Source organism: Dermacentor albipictus, chromosome 7 (assembly GCF_038994185.2).
Source record: "Dermacentor albipictus isolate Rhodes 1998 colony chromosome 7, USDA_Dalb.pri_finalv2, whole genome shotgun sequence".
In the NCBI taxonomy this organism is placed as follows: domain Eukaryota; kingdom Metazoa; phylum Arthropoda; class Arachnida; order Ixodida; family Ixodidae; genus Dermacentor; species Dermacentor albipictus.
Window position 1 is genome coordinate 106,953,185 of NC_091827.1, and position 17,533 is coordinate 106,970,717.

Below are 17,533 nucleotides of genomic sequence, written 5' to 3' on the forward strand. Positions count from 1 at the left end.
CCGAGATAGTTGCGTGTTGTACTATATGCCGAGCTATTGAAGTCCACGAACAAGGACTTGCAGAGGATCCGAACTATCATGTCCTAACAGCTGTGGAAGCACTTGGGAAGGTATACCGTCTATTCTAAAGTAAACGGATTTAAAAGCATGCTCTGCACGTAACATATATCGCAGGGTTCACTGATAGGAAAGAATAGCTCGTGCGTATTGACATCATTGGGGTAATTATTTGTTTTGTGTGGTTTCACATCCAGTTGGCGCTTATAAATGTTATTTTCTTGTGCACGTTACCGTTTGTTCAATAAAAAAAAACACCAGTTAAGAATTCGTGCAGATCTAGAACCTGCCTTCATTTCTACGGCTGTTCTTGCGCTACCCATGATATCAATCCAGTTATTATAGTTATATTTTGTAAGAAAGGGCTCCGACTGGAATTGTGGCATCGCATATCTTGCGTAGTTATGAAACACACAAGCGCACACGCACGGAAATAAATTTGTGGGTGAATTTTATTTCCCTGTTTTCTCGACAGACGCAGATGAAGCCGCTGCCCCCTTCTGTGAGCTCAGTGAATTCATGGTTCCCCACGCACAGATACTGCGACATGGCCACCGGCTCCACGAACCTCACTAATTTTCGTCTCGAACAATGCTGAGCATAAGCATGAATTCCGTAGAAAAAGGAAACAGTGGTGTGTTATTATCCGCATTCATGGACATAGAAACAATAATAGTGATCGAAAGCTTTTAATGTCGATAAACGGGACAGAATCTGTGTGCCTAAGCGAATAACTGAAGAAATTGTTCATTTGCGCGCAGTCCTTGTTAGGATACTGTCACACTAGGCTTACACGACATCTAATTCTGCCTGTCGACTGTCAGCGAAAGCATTTTCCGCCTTGTCGGCGTCCCTGGCATACTGTGCCAACGTCAGGACTCAACAGATGGTCTGCTGACGACCGTGTCCGCGAAGCGTCAGTGGGAACGGACTGGTCGGTTGAAAGCCGGGTGATTTTCTTGTTACATTGGGGCGACACAACCATAGCTTAAGTAAACATAGCGGCGTCTTCAAGGCGAAAGCCGTGCGACGCAAGACGATATTGTTATTGAGTTCTTGATTTAACCCAGACTAGATTTAACCAGACTAGACTAGACTGAGAGGTGGACGCGGTCCACCTCTCAGAATTAGCAATATGTAAGGAATTTATTGCATGACCAGGCAAATAGGTAGCACTACAAGACACTGCTCGCATATCGTCCCAAATTAAAAGTAATGCAAGGTGCCAATAATACCTTGCCGGTTTGCGAACGCCTGTGCTCGGGCATGTCGCCGTCCGATGTGGAAGTTCGGGTGCATGTTCCTGGGAATTGGTGCGAGGTGCATAGTGTTGGGATTTTTGTTGGGTGCGCTGGTCTTCCGTACGGAATGTACAAGACGTTTGAAGGTGCAGTGCCCCGCTATTGTTCGTTGTAAACTTTCCGTCTGGCTTACCAGGCATTCGTAAATTACGCTCGGTAAAGTTAGCTTGAAATCACCATCCGTTTGTCATGACAATAGCGTGGCATGAGCCTGTAAAATTAGGTATATCTTCCTACCACGTTCGCAAGTGCTTTGTATTTAGGGTTCGGTACGAGTTTACTCTCCACCGTTCTCACGCTCTCTAAAATGCGCTTTAAGTTAGTGGTATGTGGGATACCAAAGAATATTGTTTTCATTTACAATGCGCCACATAGGAAGGTTTCGCTACTGAAAAAATACACTTTGTCAAAGCGAACAAATACAAGAAATAAATTATCTGCTAATGTCGGAGTATGCGTTCTTGGAAGCAAAAGTTCGTTCATAGAAATTATGCGGACACCGGTAGCAAACTCTCCGTTTAAAACCAGACAATTTTCGGAAAGAACTCTCTAGGAAATAAGCCCTTACTACCGACTGAAATCCTTATGAACGGCTTTGTTTACAGCCCATATGAACGTTCTCTATTCTTTTTAGCTTTACGGGGAGCTGCACTTTCGTGAACGTAAAAGGTATGTCAAGAACTCATTCCAGAAAGCGGTGCTATAAATCGCATGACCTAGCTGGTTTACAGCTGCCTGCGTCATCGCCAAAAATAATGGGCTAAAGCTTCAGAGTGTCTCGCTTTCTGTGCCTTGCGCGAACGTTCATGCAAAATAAGATTTTGGTATGTTAGGTGCTCAAAATAATTGTGTAGGTCACCTTCGTTGCATAGGCGCTAAAGCTAAGATCTGCATTTACGCCATATCAGTAGTCCATGCACGTTTCTCGGCAAACGTGGCTGCCAGCAAAAGCGACACAGGGGGATAGAAAATCAACGGGGAGTGCCTTCGTTAACATTTCTAAGATATATGCAGATGACGCCACACAATTTCCCCACAGCTCTCAGTGTTAGCTGTTAATAGAATGGCAGTTATCACACTGCATGCGAGGCTATGTGCTGAATCACCTTTGCAAACTTTGGAAATTTTAGCTCATAAAAAAGGTCGAAATACGCACGAATACACAGAAGTATATAATGTTACGTTGATTATTTGCCACAGCAGCGGGGCCACAATTATCGTATATACTCGTGCGTGGGTAGCATTTTTTTTCTAGAATCTTGGATAGGTGCAGATCTTACATGAATCAGACCGATGACGGGCCGCTAAAGGTTCATTTTACTGTTTTCGAAACTGTAGCAGATGGTATGAAAGGTGAAAATGATATGTTATAATGTTTTTACCATCACTCCATTTCGCTCTCGTTTTCGTCGCTCCAGGAAGAGCTCAGATGCCAGCCCATGGTCCCTTACCTGCATTGCCCCAAACAGGGCTCTCTAGAGGTGAAATGCCAATGATGTGATTAGAAACCCTGCCATCACAGCCGAGACGAAGCGTGACATAAAGAAATAATTGCACATGGCGCCCACTTCAGCGGCGTGGACAGAAAAGCCGCTAGCGTCACCTAGTGGCAACGGAACTAACTTCGCTTTCCAGTGGACGTTCTCAATTTATTTCAAAAATTTTGCCCCGTAGAGAGCGTAGCAGCCCATAACAAACGCGGCCCTTAGTCGAGTATCTACGGCATTCCAGTTGGAAAATTCTGGCTTTCAACCAAAATGTTCTTTTGTCAAAAGATAACCACATATCTTTATAAGGAGACATCACCGCGCTATACCGATATCCAAATTTGTCTAATTTACCTTGAATAGCGAGGGAAATACATGCGTCTATGCCTAATGAATTGTACTTTTGAAGATGATCAAATATATGCAGAAGCGCATATGTGACTGCAGCGAAGAATTAGGTATGACAGATCACTTGTGCATACCAATTTCCTGTATTTCTTGTCCGACGTGTTCCCACTAATTTAAGCCATTATGTTGACACCCTACAGGTTTCATTGCCACGTGGATCCCCGCAAATACTGTAATTCCAAAGCATAATAACATTTTGCCATTGTAAAATAACGTTAATTTTTATGAAAAAAATGTGTACAAACATCAGTGCAAAAACTACATAGTAAAATACTTTTTGTCCTAATGATCAACATGAAAAATAAAATTTCAGCTCTGCAGCTGCCAAAAGTGCTTCTTGAAATAAATTTTCACATTGAAAGAGACTGCGCGCTTGGGGTCGATGATCTTGAATTTTGCCAGAAATGTAAAAGTGATGCAACCTAAATCATTATTTCGATATGGACCATGAAACGTTTTTTTTTTCATTTATTTCTTTTTTACAGGGCGTTCTTAGCAAAACGTTACAGCGTCATTACTTACTCTTTGTCCATGTGCAAAAAAGCTCAACGCACATTAGGCGCCGGAGCCTCCAAAATAGAATTTTTCTGCATAGTGTTCTTCTGAAACGCAAGAAAGTTCATAGACACATTGCCAGTCATAGCCAATCAGCTCTAACTTGCCATCAAGCAGTGTTTTATCGGTGTGCGTGAAACGGCTAACCCAACAACGATCTTGCCGAGCATGCTTCAACCGAGAATACTGTTTCGCATGCGTGTTGTTTACCTTTGAAAGTATTTTGCCCGCTAAGCAAAATATTCTCGTTAAATGAATGGGTGTTCTGTGGTAACAAGAACAAAGAGAGCGAGACCACTGTTATTGTTTTAGTGAATCCCAAAAGGACAAACGCGGTAGGTTTCCTTTTATGTTTTGGGTCTTTCATGTATGTGCGGACTTTTTCGTCATAGCTCTCCACGAACAGAAACATTGACCCTGCGCATTCTTAGGTATTTCCTCGATTCATTATTGTGCGTCACGAAATTCCAAGCAAGCATTTACGCTTGCAACGACAAAATCAGGTATAGGCGAGTCGCATAACTCCACACTACAATGTTTTTTTTTTTTTCGACTACTATAGCAACACTTACGTTCTATAAGCAGTATCAATAATTTTAGCTGGGCGTTCTTTTTCTGTGTCGTTCCTTCACTTGTGGCGCTTACCCGCGGCGGGTGATCCTCTATGAAGCCGGTGGATAAATGTTCAAGAGGGAAAGAGAAAACCCTAAACTAAAAAGTAAGTTAGCGTTAAGTAGAACTTTTATCATTATTAGGAAATAGATTCACTTCGCAGACTAAGAAATAAGATTAACTGTAATTACATGTAAGAAGCAAACATTTTGGCATGTATGACGATGTTAGAATAATTTTGAACACAGGATGAGCTGTTTAATTAGTTATTCCTTTATTGATTACAAAGAATGATATGGCAGGCTTCTTGCGTCAGAAAGATAGTCACAGAGTATCATGGAGGCGTTGCTGTGTCAAATGCCCAATAAAAAAGCCCCGAAGCAGATAATATATTGAGTATTTAGAGAAACACCTAATTTTCAGAATTAGAATGTCATTTTTTCTGTGATTTCTAAATAGGCGGTATGTTAGTAGACAGTGGTCATCTATCCTATAGGACATACATATTACAGTAGCTCTCTCGTCCCCGCACATATTCTTGCCCATGTGGTGCAACAGATTTAGAAGAGTGAACTGAGGAACACATATAAGTGTACTGACATATATTTTATTCCTATGTTACATGGTGCTACAAACGTTGATTCTCTGTTAAGGACACAGCAATAAGGACATCAGTTAAGCAAAAGGTGGAGACTGCGACCGTTGATAGTGATAATAGACTGTGTTTAACTATCACTCTTATTGTAATCCCGTTGCACCATGTGCCGTCGATATCGGAAGAAATTGCTCAATGTTGGCGCGTAATACGTAATCCAAGTCTACGGGCCTTAGTGTGTAACGGTCGTTGTGATTACTTGGTATGCCATCACTGACCCCAGTGTTATACTGACTTTTCCGTGAATATGAAGAAATGCAATATATACCAACGCTTACGGTGCCTCCTCATGTGGAAATGGGACATTAACATGCAGCACAAAGATGCCGTAAGGATATGGAACCTAATTTACCAGGTAGCTGGCTATTCGGTGTCGCTTGAGGTTCTGCAAAGTGCTTCGAGGTCCCGGTAGTTGCTACGACGAAAGCACTGAGCATCGTGGGCCGTTACCGAATGAGGTGCAGTTCAACACAGACTCTAAAAGTATTAGCTGCCAAAAAGTAAGTATGGGAGAAACTCGCGTACTCCCATAAACAACATGTTTGTATACGAGGTGACAAGTGCGAGGGACCTCTGTAAGGTTTCCAGTTATTTATGGGCTTTAGTTGTTCTACTGTCGGCTAACTAAAAGCCAGGCGAGCGCACACGTTATATGCGGTGCAAAGATACTGGTCGATCGTCCCAAAGAGCAAGTTGACGTTGGCGCGAGCGAGGTGTGCGTGCGACGGTGGCCTCACGTTCAAATAATTGGACTGCTGTGCACGGACGGAGACCGAGGTTTAATTTCATCGCTGGCAATTCGATGTTTTTTTGTATAAAGTAAGCTCGAAACAATCCAAGGCAAGAACGTGTGCGTATGCCTACACGAAAGTGCCTGATAATTGGCGACGAGTGCTTCGTATTAAGAAAAATCACGAAACAAGAAATGGAAAGAGAGAAAAGACAGGGAGATCAACGAACCCTTGTTCGATTTACTGCCCTACAGGTGGGAAGGGGGTTGGAGGAATGAAAGATAGAGGCAGACGCAAGAGTGAGCAATGTGGATCTGTCACCTAAACAATGTGTGTTGCAGTGTATGTACAGTCGGGCACCTATGTTTGTGGTTTCTACGTAGAGCAACAGTGTTCATGTCGCTCTCTGAGAGTATATGCTGTGTAGGCAGGCTACTCAACGCCCACTGGAAAGCCTGGCATTGCTCGTCAAAGCGGTAACAGCGGCAGAGTAAGTTATCGATAATTGAGCCATATCGAGAAAACGTCATCTCCCGTTGGGTGCATTGACAGTGTTATCAACTAGTAGAGCCAGATAAAGCACACACTCTTTTTCGCCAAGACATTCTTTGAAAGATCGACGCATGCGCCACGTCGTGTAGGACGTGGAAGAGCACGTGCTCACGAGAGCATGTGTTCAGAAAAGCAATCTTCGTGCGCCAATTTCAATTAGGTCACAGGTGCAGGACACAAAGGCTCGAATAATACTCATTTCTTACGCAGTCTTTCCTTTCTTATTTCTATCTGCAAGCGCCTGTTTGTATTCATTCTTCCCTGGACAAACGTTGCCTTCGTCCTCCTAAGCATAAGTATAAACATTGTGTTACAGTAATCTTGCGGTTTCTGCGGTGCTTAAGCATAAGCTGTCCATGAGGCACACGTTGAATGATGAAAATAAATAGAATTTGCGGAAATGACTTGTTTTATACCAAATAAATGTTCACTTAGCAAAAGATTCACCTCGCATATTTGATGACAAAATGCGATTTCTAGCTGTAACATCTGCATATTCTTATTCTTACTTCTTTGAGAACGAAGCCATAAAGTCTACTTCGACAGAAAAGCAGGTGCGAACAGAATTAGTGACAATAAATTTTACCTCGAAATATACTATTCGGGACGCTGACAGAGATGGACAGAGCTGAGGGGATCCATTCAACCTGCCACTAGATCCAAATATTGCTTGCCGTGAGTTATTCCTTTGCTTCCAGTCGAGGTCCGCAGCGCTAATTATATCGACCGTCTGTATGAATGCGCCTTTATATGCGTTTTGTGTCACCACCACAACCATCCTTACTCAGGTACGTCATTGCTGCTGTAATATGGCGTCCGTTCAAGTATACTTTATTGTTTGGTCATTACTGCACAGTATTTTACAACCGCACAAGGATTAGGATGTTTTACTCCTCTGTGACGTCAGCACAGCGTTCACGCCTCTCGTATCAGGCTTTGCTGACAGAGAGAACTATTGACGGTGCTGCCGGATGCTGGTATGATCCTGCAGCCCTGTTTCGCATCAAAAATGAAGCCGTTTCATGCCATCTGGACTGTCCGGCAAACCGTTTTGGAACACTGCTGAATTCTAGGTTATATAAAGGCAAATAACCATTCCTGCCTAGCTTATCAAGTATGCAGACAGCATTGTTTGGTTCCGCCAAATTGGTGGCACACACGTGTTCGCGTTCTTTCCCAGAACACTGATCATCAACAAGGAATGCTTGGAACACGAGGTCGCGTGATCGAATCTCGGCCACGGCGGCCGCATTTAGATGGAGGCGAAATGCGAAAACGCCCGTGTACTTAGACTTAGGTGCACGTTAAAGAACCCCAGGAGGTCTAAATCTCCGGAGTCCTCCACTACGGCGTGACTCACAATCAAAAAGTGGGTTTGGCACGTAAAACCCCGTAATCTAATCTAATGCTTGTAAAGTTTGATTAGATTTCAGTCCTGAAGCTAGAGTAGCAGAACACTATGTATATTTCCTATATTTTGGACTGACACGGATCGTGAAGCCACCGCATTTGTGGACGCGGCCCATTACGGCAACACATCCACTTTCGAGATAGCAGTCGTGGACAGCAACGGCACGTTGCCGTCCGTGATACGCTGATATTATGGTGGTGGGTTACAACGACCACCAGACCTAAAGCAGCACAGATAGCCGTAGCTATCGCCATGCAAACCCTACATTTACCAATGTGCTCACGGACTCGTGTGCCGCGATTCGGGTTCACGAAAGCCGCAACGCAACTAACTAGTTTCATACGACGGAATTTTTTTTCCTTCTTGATTATTATTCAAGATCCGATTCGGCAAGTTTAATTTTCATGCAAGCATATCAAATTGACTCGCACAAATATTACCGCAACGTATACGCAACCCTTTTCATCCTTGTTTTGCGTATATAGCTGCACGAAAAGTCTTGATTTTTATTTACTGAAGGAAACCTTATTTGTCATAATAAATGTTGCGAAAGAACATGCATCGGTTGCCGCACGAAACTTGTATAGATAACAAACCTGCAGATTACCGTATCATTGCGTATTCGTATACGACAACATTTTCGCCTTGGTGAGTGCGTGGAAATGCTACGCCATCTTCTTCCGATGAGTTCTTCAGTGGTGCAGTATTGTTCGACAACTCTCTTGAGACTTTCAAGGGCCACGGCAGTTGATCTGCAGGTAAAAAAAGAAAAAGGTGCAATACATGTTTAAGTAACAAGTGGTGAACACTGAGTGCTATTTCAGACATGCAGATTCACTTAAATATTCATACCATTTAATTATGTTTTCCACGGGAGACATGCATAGGCAAAATTCAATAAAAAGAAGGAACTTCTGTTAGTGACTCTTGATCGAGTCACCCATTCAAAACGACTGCGAAAATATAATTATCCGCAGTTGTTTCCTCAAGCACATTGTGTGTGCTTTGCGAGATACTGGCTGTTAAGTGAGCAGTCTGTGATTCTAGCATAAGATATACGTTATCTCGGAGCAGGAAATTTTTATTTTACATGAAACACGTACAAAGTATATACAAATGTGAAAGTAAAATAAGGAAAAATGGTCAGTTGGTAGGTTAACAGTTATGTGGAAATGTTGAGGTCTAGAAAAGTACTTGTTAGGAACGCAAGTTTTTTTATAGCAAACAAACTGATGCGTGAGTGACGCATGTCGCACCTTTTTTTTATGTGAAATGCCTTGAGTTGGCCTAATATCCGATAACTACAGCATACCAAAATAGTTTTCTCATGACTATCAGGATCACAGTCACACGTGCTGCAGAGCGCGCTGCGGCATAGCGTTAATGAATATTTGTCTTCACTCAGGCGCGTGATAATAGAACGATCCCATTGGCGCACATAGGTCCTGCCACATGTAAAGGGCACTTCGCGCACATTTTTGCCATTACGTTATCTCAATGCTTAAGCTATCAATCAGTACGATTAAGACCGCGTGAACACATAACCCAGAACTCCTGATGGAAGGAATCCAAACATTAAGATGTAATTTTTATGTTTCTTTTTTGTCTTTTCCTGATCCAGTTGAATTATATTACACAGTAAATAATAATAAAGCGAAAAGAGAGCAAACCGCTCTTCCCGTATAGGATTCCGTTTGTGTATTTATTACAGAACGTACCAGTCGGCTTAAAGATTTACTCTCCTGCTGACTCTGTTTTTGCGTAAAAGCACGGGAGCTTTTTTTTTTTGTCATTCGTCTGAACATTGTTATGGAGGATAGCGGTACCATTTTTTTTTCTCCCTTAGAAAAGTCCTTGCGGCTATTTCCGATAGGCATTCCTATGCATTCACCGGTTATGGCGCCAAGCGTCGCGTTTTTCAGAATATGTTGCCTCATCTGAAATCGGTGGAATCATATTTCCTCGTAGCGTAGGAAACAAACACGAGAAAACGTCGCGATGGCCGGCTTGCTACGGCACATGGAGCTTCGGCGGAAGTGATACAGGCGCAGTGCTTGCATAAACGTGTAAACAAACAAATACGTCCATGCTCCATCCCCAGCTTTTACTACTCTCCCAAGTGACAGTTATAAATTACTCTGTTGTGCGCCTGATCGAGCACTTACGCCATCTGCGCTGCTGATCATACTTGTCTTTCACAGCTGCTAAAATCAACACAGCAACATTTTAGCCGATACGCCGCCAGGGCATGTTTTGCGACAACGTGGCAGGGCCTATCGCAGAGTATAGGTTTAATTTGAAACAACGGAGCCTCTGAGGGCTTGGACAGTAAAATGGTATACTATAGTATTTATTCACGCGATCTACAGCATGGTTGTAAACTTCCTATGGATGGTTTCTGCTCAAGTGATCTGACGCTCCGTACGTGATAAATTCGGCTAATGACATCCTTTTAGTACGTCTCTTAGAGACGGTATTAAAGCAATTCACCGCATTTTACTCCAGACAGAAAATGACAGCAATGTTAAATTTGATGGAGTTTTCCAAGCGCAAGAGCGGCGAAAGCCCCAATGCGGGGTAATTTTTGCTAGCAGTATATGGTGCGGCAAACAGTGCAATCTTTGATGCAGTTCCTCCTGGGGCTCCTGAATTAACATGTTATTGGTGACACGAGTTGCCATTCCCATCTTTTCAGTACAATCACGTGTACGACCTCTATTTTGCCGGTGGTTATAAAATACGTGCCTAAGCTAGAAGCTTCGAATCAACTGCATCTGATAGAAGGAAACTCCACTGCATTTTAGTAATGAACGTGTGCGATTCATGTGATGTGATAATTTTATTTACTGAGTATTTTCTATGTTGTGCTGAAGAACTCTGGGATTTAAAGCCGGGTGTTTAATAAGACACCACATGACTAAATCACAGCGGAACTTGACTCAAGATTCTTCTATTTAGTATTGCGTTTTGAGTGAAGACGCATTTCGTAGCAGCAGAAACCGGTATGCATGATGAGATGCACAGAAATTGGGACCCGGATGTATACCTCATCATCGGGTATCATTTGCTGAAAGGCAAGTTCAAGGAAACTGCAGATACACTTGTCGATTAGCGCCTTTTAGATGACAAATTGGCTATCTTGCTAACGTCGTTGCGTGTATGACACGGGTAAAATATAGCATACTCAAACATAAATGTATACGGAACATCACGTTGACGAAGACGGTGAAAATTTGCCTGAAGTGTCCATGTCACTGCTCTCAAAATACACATATTTCAACGACGCATGGGGTTGAAAGACAGCAGTCCATAGGAGCAAATACATTGCAAGGAATTGCAGCCTATCGGTGACCACTGCAACTAAAGCTGCTACATTGATTCGAAGCTCTCGGTGTTGATATCATATTCAGTTATGTTACCTATGGCGTAAGATTTGAGGCACTTTCTCAGCGCCTTGATTCATACAACAGATGCAGATGTCTTTTTATGTCCCAACCTTTTCCATTGATGGGTACCTGTGATCAACTGCAGAACGTATTTGTTCAATTAGGGCACACTGTAACCATAAATATTACTGAACAGGGGTTTCAATGTTTAATACCTCGTAAACCTCCATTGCTCCATGTATTTATTTCCTCACCATGGTGTAAAAAAGCATAAAAGCATGATTTTACCTCCTTAATGAAACAACGGAGTAAAAAAAAAATATGGCTGTGGCTTAGCTAAGGTTAAGCCCAGGATGCGAAGCATACTAGCCTTTATTTTAACGCGACAGCGTTAAGGAGCTCGTGTCGCAGAAAAGCCGGTGTCGTCGGCGTCGGCTCAGGCGTGCGGCGCTTGCTCAGGCGCACATTTCGTTGTCGCGCTGAACGCTGCGTTGCTCGACGCTCACCGCGTCCGATGCGGGGGGCGACGCCGCGAGCGACGGCGCGAGTTGGAGCCCCGTTTCTCCTCTTTCATGACGTCACGGTGTCACGTGGTATTGAGGGCGACACCGCCGCGCCTGAGGAGCTGGGTTGAGCTTTAGTAATATGCTTCGCATACAAAACCTACTTCACCCGCCATGGTTGCTCAGTGGCTATGGTGTTAGGCTCCTGAGCACGAGGTCGCGGGATTGAATCACGGCCATGGCGGCCGTATTTCGATGGGGGCGAATTTGGAAACACCCGTGTACTTAGATTTAGGTGCACGTTAGCGATCCCCAGGTGGTCGAAATTTCCGGAATTCTCCACTACGGCATGCCTCATGATCAGAATGTGGTTTTCGCACGTAAAACGCCATAATTAAAAAAACTACTTAATGACTTGATATAACCCAATTTACAAAAGGGAGTTTTTTTCGTGTGAAAATTCTGTGCCGTGAAATGGATTGAAAACGTACTTCCTCTATGCAGTCTAAACACAACTTATAGTCGGCATATGTACGAGACACGAAGCAGAACCTGTTTACACACCTCGTCCACAAATTTTACTTAATCAGCAACCATGTATTTAATATAAAAACGCGAATTTATTCGCAGCGCCCGGAGATGCACTAAAATTAGCCCTTAATACAGATATTTTATTGACGAGAAATTTCATATTTGAATAGAGTAAAACTCAAGCTAGTGTAGCAGTCACGTAAACAAGGCACAGTCGCGTTCGTTACGGCTCTGCAGTTGTTTCTACTTTCGTGCACTTCCATTCATGGATAACGCCTTGGATAATCAGTGGCCGTTTCTACTAGCCTTTGGCGTCAATACATGATCGCAACGGCATCTCGATGTTTTCCTCAGAACCCCGCACACGACGGAGATTCCGGCTGCGTCGTCGCCGACGCTATGATGACGCCATTTCAGGCCTAACATCCATCAACCCCTCCTATTTGCCAGGCAGCACTAAAGTCATGCGCGCGCGACGAGCCTCGTCTAGCGGAGCTAAGCTGTGAGAATGTGGTGAAACAACTTCTTGGGCTCTAGCTAGTAGTACTTACATTCGAAGTTGTGCCGTTTACTTGTGGTCTAATGGACGCCTTGATTGTAGCGTGCAATAATATTATTGTATGAGAATGGCGGGGTATAGTGCGGGAACGAGGTGAGTCTAAACGTACCGGTAATTGCATTATATGTTGCACGGAGTGGACGAGGTGTTTTTAATGTGGTGCTACCGCTTTCTTTAGCTACTTGATTCGTCTTGACAATGCCATTAGAATACTGTACCAAGCGGGCAGATTCCGTGACGAAAATATAGCGTGCCTCTGCTTCGGTGCGCCTGCGCGAGGAAGGAGTGCGCGCGCATGTAGCTTGAGTGTATGTGCGCGTGTGTGAGCACGCGCGTTTTGCTATGTGTGTGTGTGCCGGCGCTCTTTCATAGGAGCTCACACATCAAAGCTTTCATGCGTATGCTTTGGCTTCCAATTTCGATGCAGTAACGCTTGCATGAACTTGCTTGTGGGGTTATGACACCGGTTAGTACGCAGTTAGGCACACATGCGCGACTGATTTCAAGGCGACGCGAGACACGGCGATGGCGAGCAAGCTGCGGAGGCGAGAACAATCGTTGCCTCTCGTCAATGCGACACGCGTCTGACAGGCTTCGTGAACATTAACCCCACCGGAATAAGACGTGGCCATCTTCGATTGGGTGCCTGCATTTTCTCGCTCTACCGGCGTGCATGAGACCAATCAGGCACTCTAAAGTTGTATGGTCAATGGGCGCGATGTCTAACTTGAACGTTGGTCAAGCACTCTAATTTTCCGTACTTGTCATTTGGGCGTGCTTACTTATTGATGCAATTACGGGACTTTTCTCATGAATGATTCAGGAAGACAACAACTGCATCCGATTTCGGAATTCAGGATGATTTTCAGGCTTTTCACAAAGCTGGATATTGTGCAAAAGCCATTTGCAAAACTTTGCAGGTCGGCCGCTACGCTAGGCTGTTTCTTTTTTTTTTGATGAATTGAAACAAAACTTTCCTCCACGTATTACATTTCCTGTTCTAATTGCGGTTCCGCCATGGTAAAGAAAGCGATAGCTTATTTGGTTTACTCGAGTGATTAAAGTGATGCTAGAGTAGCTTTCACATCATTCTGTCATTGAATGTAGTCGGCACTTCCTTGCATTAGTAAATATCGATTGTGGTGTATTCTGCGCATGTGGTTATTGAATATGCAATATATTGGACTTCTGGCCTTCTTGATGGAAGGTATATACTTTATATTCATGCTAAATAATGCGTCATATCAAAGGACATGCTCTTATCACGCGTAATTTTCCTCATGTTTTATCTCCCGTATTCAAGTTGTAACGCCTGCACATAATAACATAAACTTCGAGCAGCTGTCCCAATAGTTCTGAGTTTATTTTTTTTCATTAAATCATTACGTATGTTGAAATTGTAATAAGAAATACATAACCCAGAATGTAGTCCTGTCAACATTTCCATTCGGTAATGGTGTCAAGAAAAAAATTGTCCTCCAACCTTGAATTATGTCAATGTCACATGCACTGGAGAATGTGAAAGCGCTAATGCGTGCGTTTTATTTGTGCTGAGCTCACGTTTTGATTTGTGTTTGAATATTGTTGTCTACTTGAGAAAGTGCGCTTAACTAGGCGGGCAGATAAATGCTCTTCAATTCAATAATACTCTTCAGTGAAGTATTATAAAATACAAATTTTAAGCAAATATGACTAGAAAGGAGTGAAACAAAATAAATTGCGGTAAAGGTTGTGACCGGACTTGCAGTATTTCATTGGTCAGTAACGAATGTCCTCAAGCCACGTCACGAAAGCTGTGTCTTTATTTCCTTGCAGGAACACAAGTATAAATTATTTTACAAAATCTCGAGAATATTTCTTCAGCAATGATGAAGTTTACTGCACTTGTAACACCTCAGGAAACTTTTCCAGAAATGAATATTTTCTCCATATGAAACCCCTAAAACCCTTATAAGTATGTAAGTAATATTCACTCCAATTAGAACACTTATAAACTCCTACAAGAAATGAGGTAATTTTTACTGCAGTTAGCGTACGTGAACGTGCGTTTCCAAAATGAGGTAATACTTACTCAAAGGGGAACACCTAAAAAACTCCCGTAATAAAAGAACTAATAGTTACTCCTATTTGAACACAATAAGAACTCCTGTGAGGGACGCAGTTAACTAAAGCTCCATATGAATGAAGTATATTAAACTCTCATTCAGGAGTGCGCTTGGCCACGAGGCCTTTACTGCAATCTGTGAATATTTCTGCTTAGTTCCACGCCTTCTTGCACTTTTAGTTTATGGAATAGATGGCCTTCACACAACCACCTAATGATGCCTACAACCGGTGAGTTAAAGGGGCCCTGAATCACCCGCCGGGCTTGGGGAAATAATATAGTCTGCGGGAAGCATACGCTGCTGTGAACATCTCAGCCAAGTTTGGCTGTGGTACGCGGCGCATCAAGCTCGCAAGCGGGGCGCGAAGTCAGCTTTCTCTCAAACGCTATTTTCAACAGAAACGGCTCCTCGTTGTGTTCTGCACACTTTATTTCGTAATCATGCAGATTCCCATACGCGGCTGCTATTGGTAGCTGCAGTCGGCTTCGTAACGTAGATACCACGACCGCCGCGGGGTCCCACCACGAGCCCACTGGTAAATCGCACTGCGGCTCGCTGAAGACAACCGCTCTTGCTTTATGTTTAGCGCGTCGTAGAACCAAAATCGGAAGTCGTGGCGTCTACGTTAACCAGAAAAATGAAATTTCAACTGTGTGCAACAGTCACATTTAGAAGGCGGAGCGTTGTGGCCACGCCCAACTCCACCGTAGCTTTCTCAGTGCAAGACATTGAGAAGGGACGGGAGCACAGTGGAGGCCGTGTATGATTGCCAATAACTCCGCTTCTGCTGAACGCATTAAAGTGATTTTTGCAGCAAAGTATTTATGAAACAGCCTATTTTCACTTGACATGCCGGTCTCCACTTCAATGAAACATTGCTCAGGGCCCCTTTAAAAAAACAAGTGCAAGCAACCGCTCCTTTTATAACTTAGCGGGTCATTACTGTCGCATCACGGGTTAGTTAGATTCTTTATGTTCTGTTTCCGTAGTCCCTCGTAGTGTAGCCGAAGCTACGAGGACTACGAGAGCCGATTCTTGTGCAGCAAATTGAATTGAGTTCTGGGCTCATACATACGAAAACCGCAATTTCATTACGAACCACGTGAAGTAGGGGACTTCGGAATGATTTTGACCACCAAGGAATATTTTATTATTAGGACTGGCCCCAAAAGAAAGAAAGGGTCGCAAAACGTTTCCGCGTTGAAATGTAGTAAGCGAAATTTGTCGGAAAATCAACTGTCTCACTAATTTGAATCGGTTGGAAATTGTTCGAATGTATAATTGCATCGAATATTCTTAACCAACTCCAGTCAAACAACTTCTTTATTAATCAGCATGGGTTTAGAAAATCGTTTTCGTGCGACACACATGTGTTTGAATTCACATCCCACTTTGATTTCAACACGAATAATAACATTCAAACTGGTTGTATATTTCTAGACCACTGCAAAGCACTCGATCGTGTTACTCACTCTCGCCTCACATCAAAATTATCTTTTCTCGGACTTGACTCGTAAACGCTAACTTGGCTTCGACATTTCTTGATTTTTCGTAGGCAGTTAGCAGCAGTAATTTATTCTCTTTCTCATGTGACTTTTTCCGTGCCATAAGGCAGCGTTTTCGGTCCTCTGCTTTTTCTCATCTACATAAATGACTTACCCTCTAACATGTCCTCCTGCAGGTGACTAGTTGCCGACAAGTGCATTATTTATATAGCCGTTAAAAGTCCTCATCACTGCATTTGCCATCGAAATGATCTTAACATAATCAATTCCTGGTGTTGTAATTGCACTATATACCTCAACTCTTTAAAGGACAATATGGTTTCGTTTTCTCGTAAACAATCAAATTGCAATTTTTTCCACTCAATAAACAGTTCTCCAGTGACTCAGGCACCGTCATATAAGCGCTTAAGCTTAAATCGCACATCTAATCTTTCATAGAAAACCCGTATCATTAGCATATGCACTAAGACATCAAAAACACTGGGTTAGTTACATCGAAAACCTACGTCAATCTCCTGCAAGCACACGCAACTTAGCTTATGTAATCTTCGTCCGGCCGTAGCTTGCATCCGCCTCGTCAATCTGGTCACCTCGTCAAGATTAACTAATTTCAATGTTAGAAGTGCTACAGAACAGCAGCCAGATCAGCCGACTCTAGAATTTCCTCTGATATAGGTTGACTCTTGCTTCAGATTCTAGATTCAGTCTGAGACTCTAGTATCAGATGACTCTAGTTTCCTTTGATATCCCCCCCCTCCTTTTTTTTGTCATCCGGCGTGTCAGACGCCCTTTACCCGCCAGCTAACGCGCGTGCGTTGACAAACCGGGGTACGGGGGGGAGGTGCCCTGGCTTTGACCTTGTACACAGTCATCATCATCATCATCATCATCATCAGCCTGGTTACGCCCACTGCAGGGCAAAGGCCTCTCCCATACTTCTCCAACAACCCCGGTCATGTACTGATTGTGGCCATGCCGTCCCTGCAAACTTCTTAATCTCCTCCGCCCACCTAACTCTCTGCCGCCCCCTGCTACACTTCCCTTCCCTTGGGATGCCGTCCGTAACCCTTAATGACCATCGGTTAGCAGTGGACAGCAGCGGTGGCGTAGAGGTAGAACACCCGCCTCGCGTGCAAGAGGTCCGTGGCTCGAATCCCGGTGCCGGCAATTTTCCA

The 17,533-nt window shown here is 43.5% G+C and overlaps 1 protein-coding gene across 1 annotated transcript in view; it reads right to left on the minus strand.

Moving 5' to 3' along the window:
* Window positions 1-8,255: 8,255 nt before the first annotated feature.
* Window positions 8,256-17,533, minus strand: part of LOC135903518 (uncharacterized) — a 68,154-nt gene continuing 58,876 nt past the window's right edge. Inside the window, exon 6 of the mRNA XM_065433832.1 lies at window positions 8,256-8,521. Within this exon, the coding sequence (XP_065289904.1) occupies window positions 8,373-8,521 (149 nt within the window). The 3' untranslated portion in view covers window positions 8,256-8,372. The remainder of the gene's footprint in view (window positions 8,522-17,533) is intronic.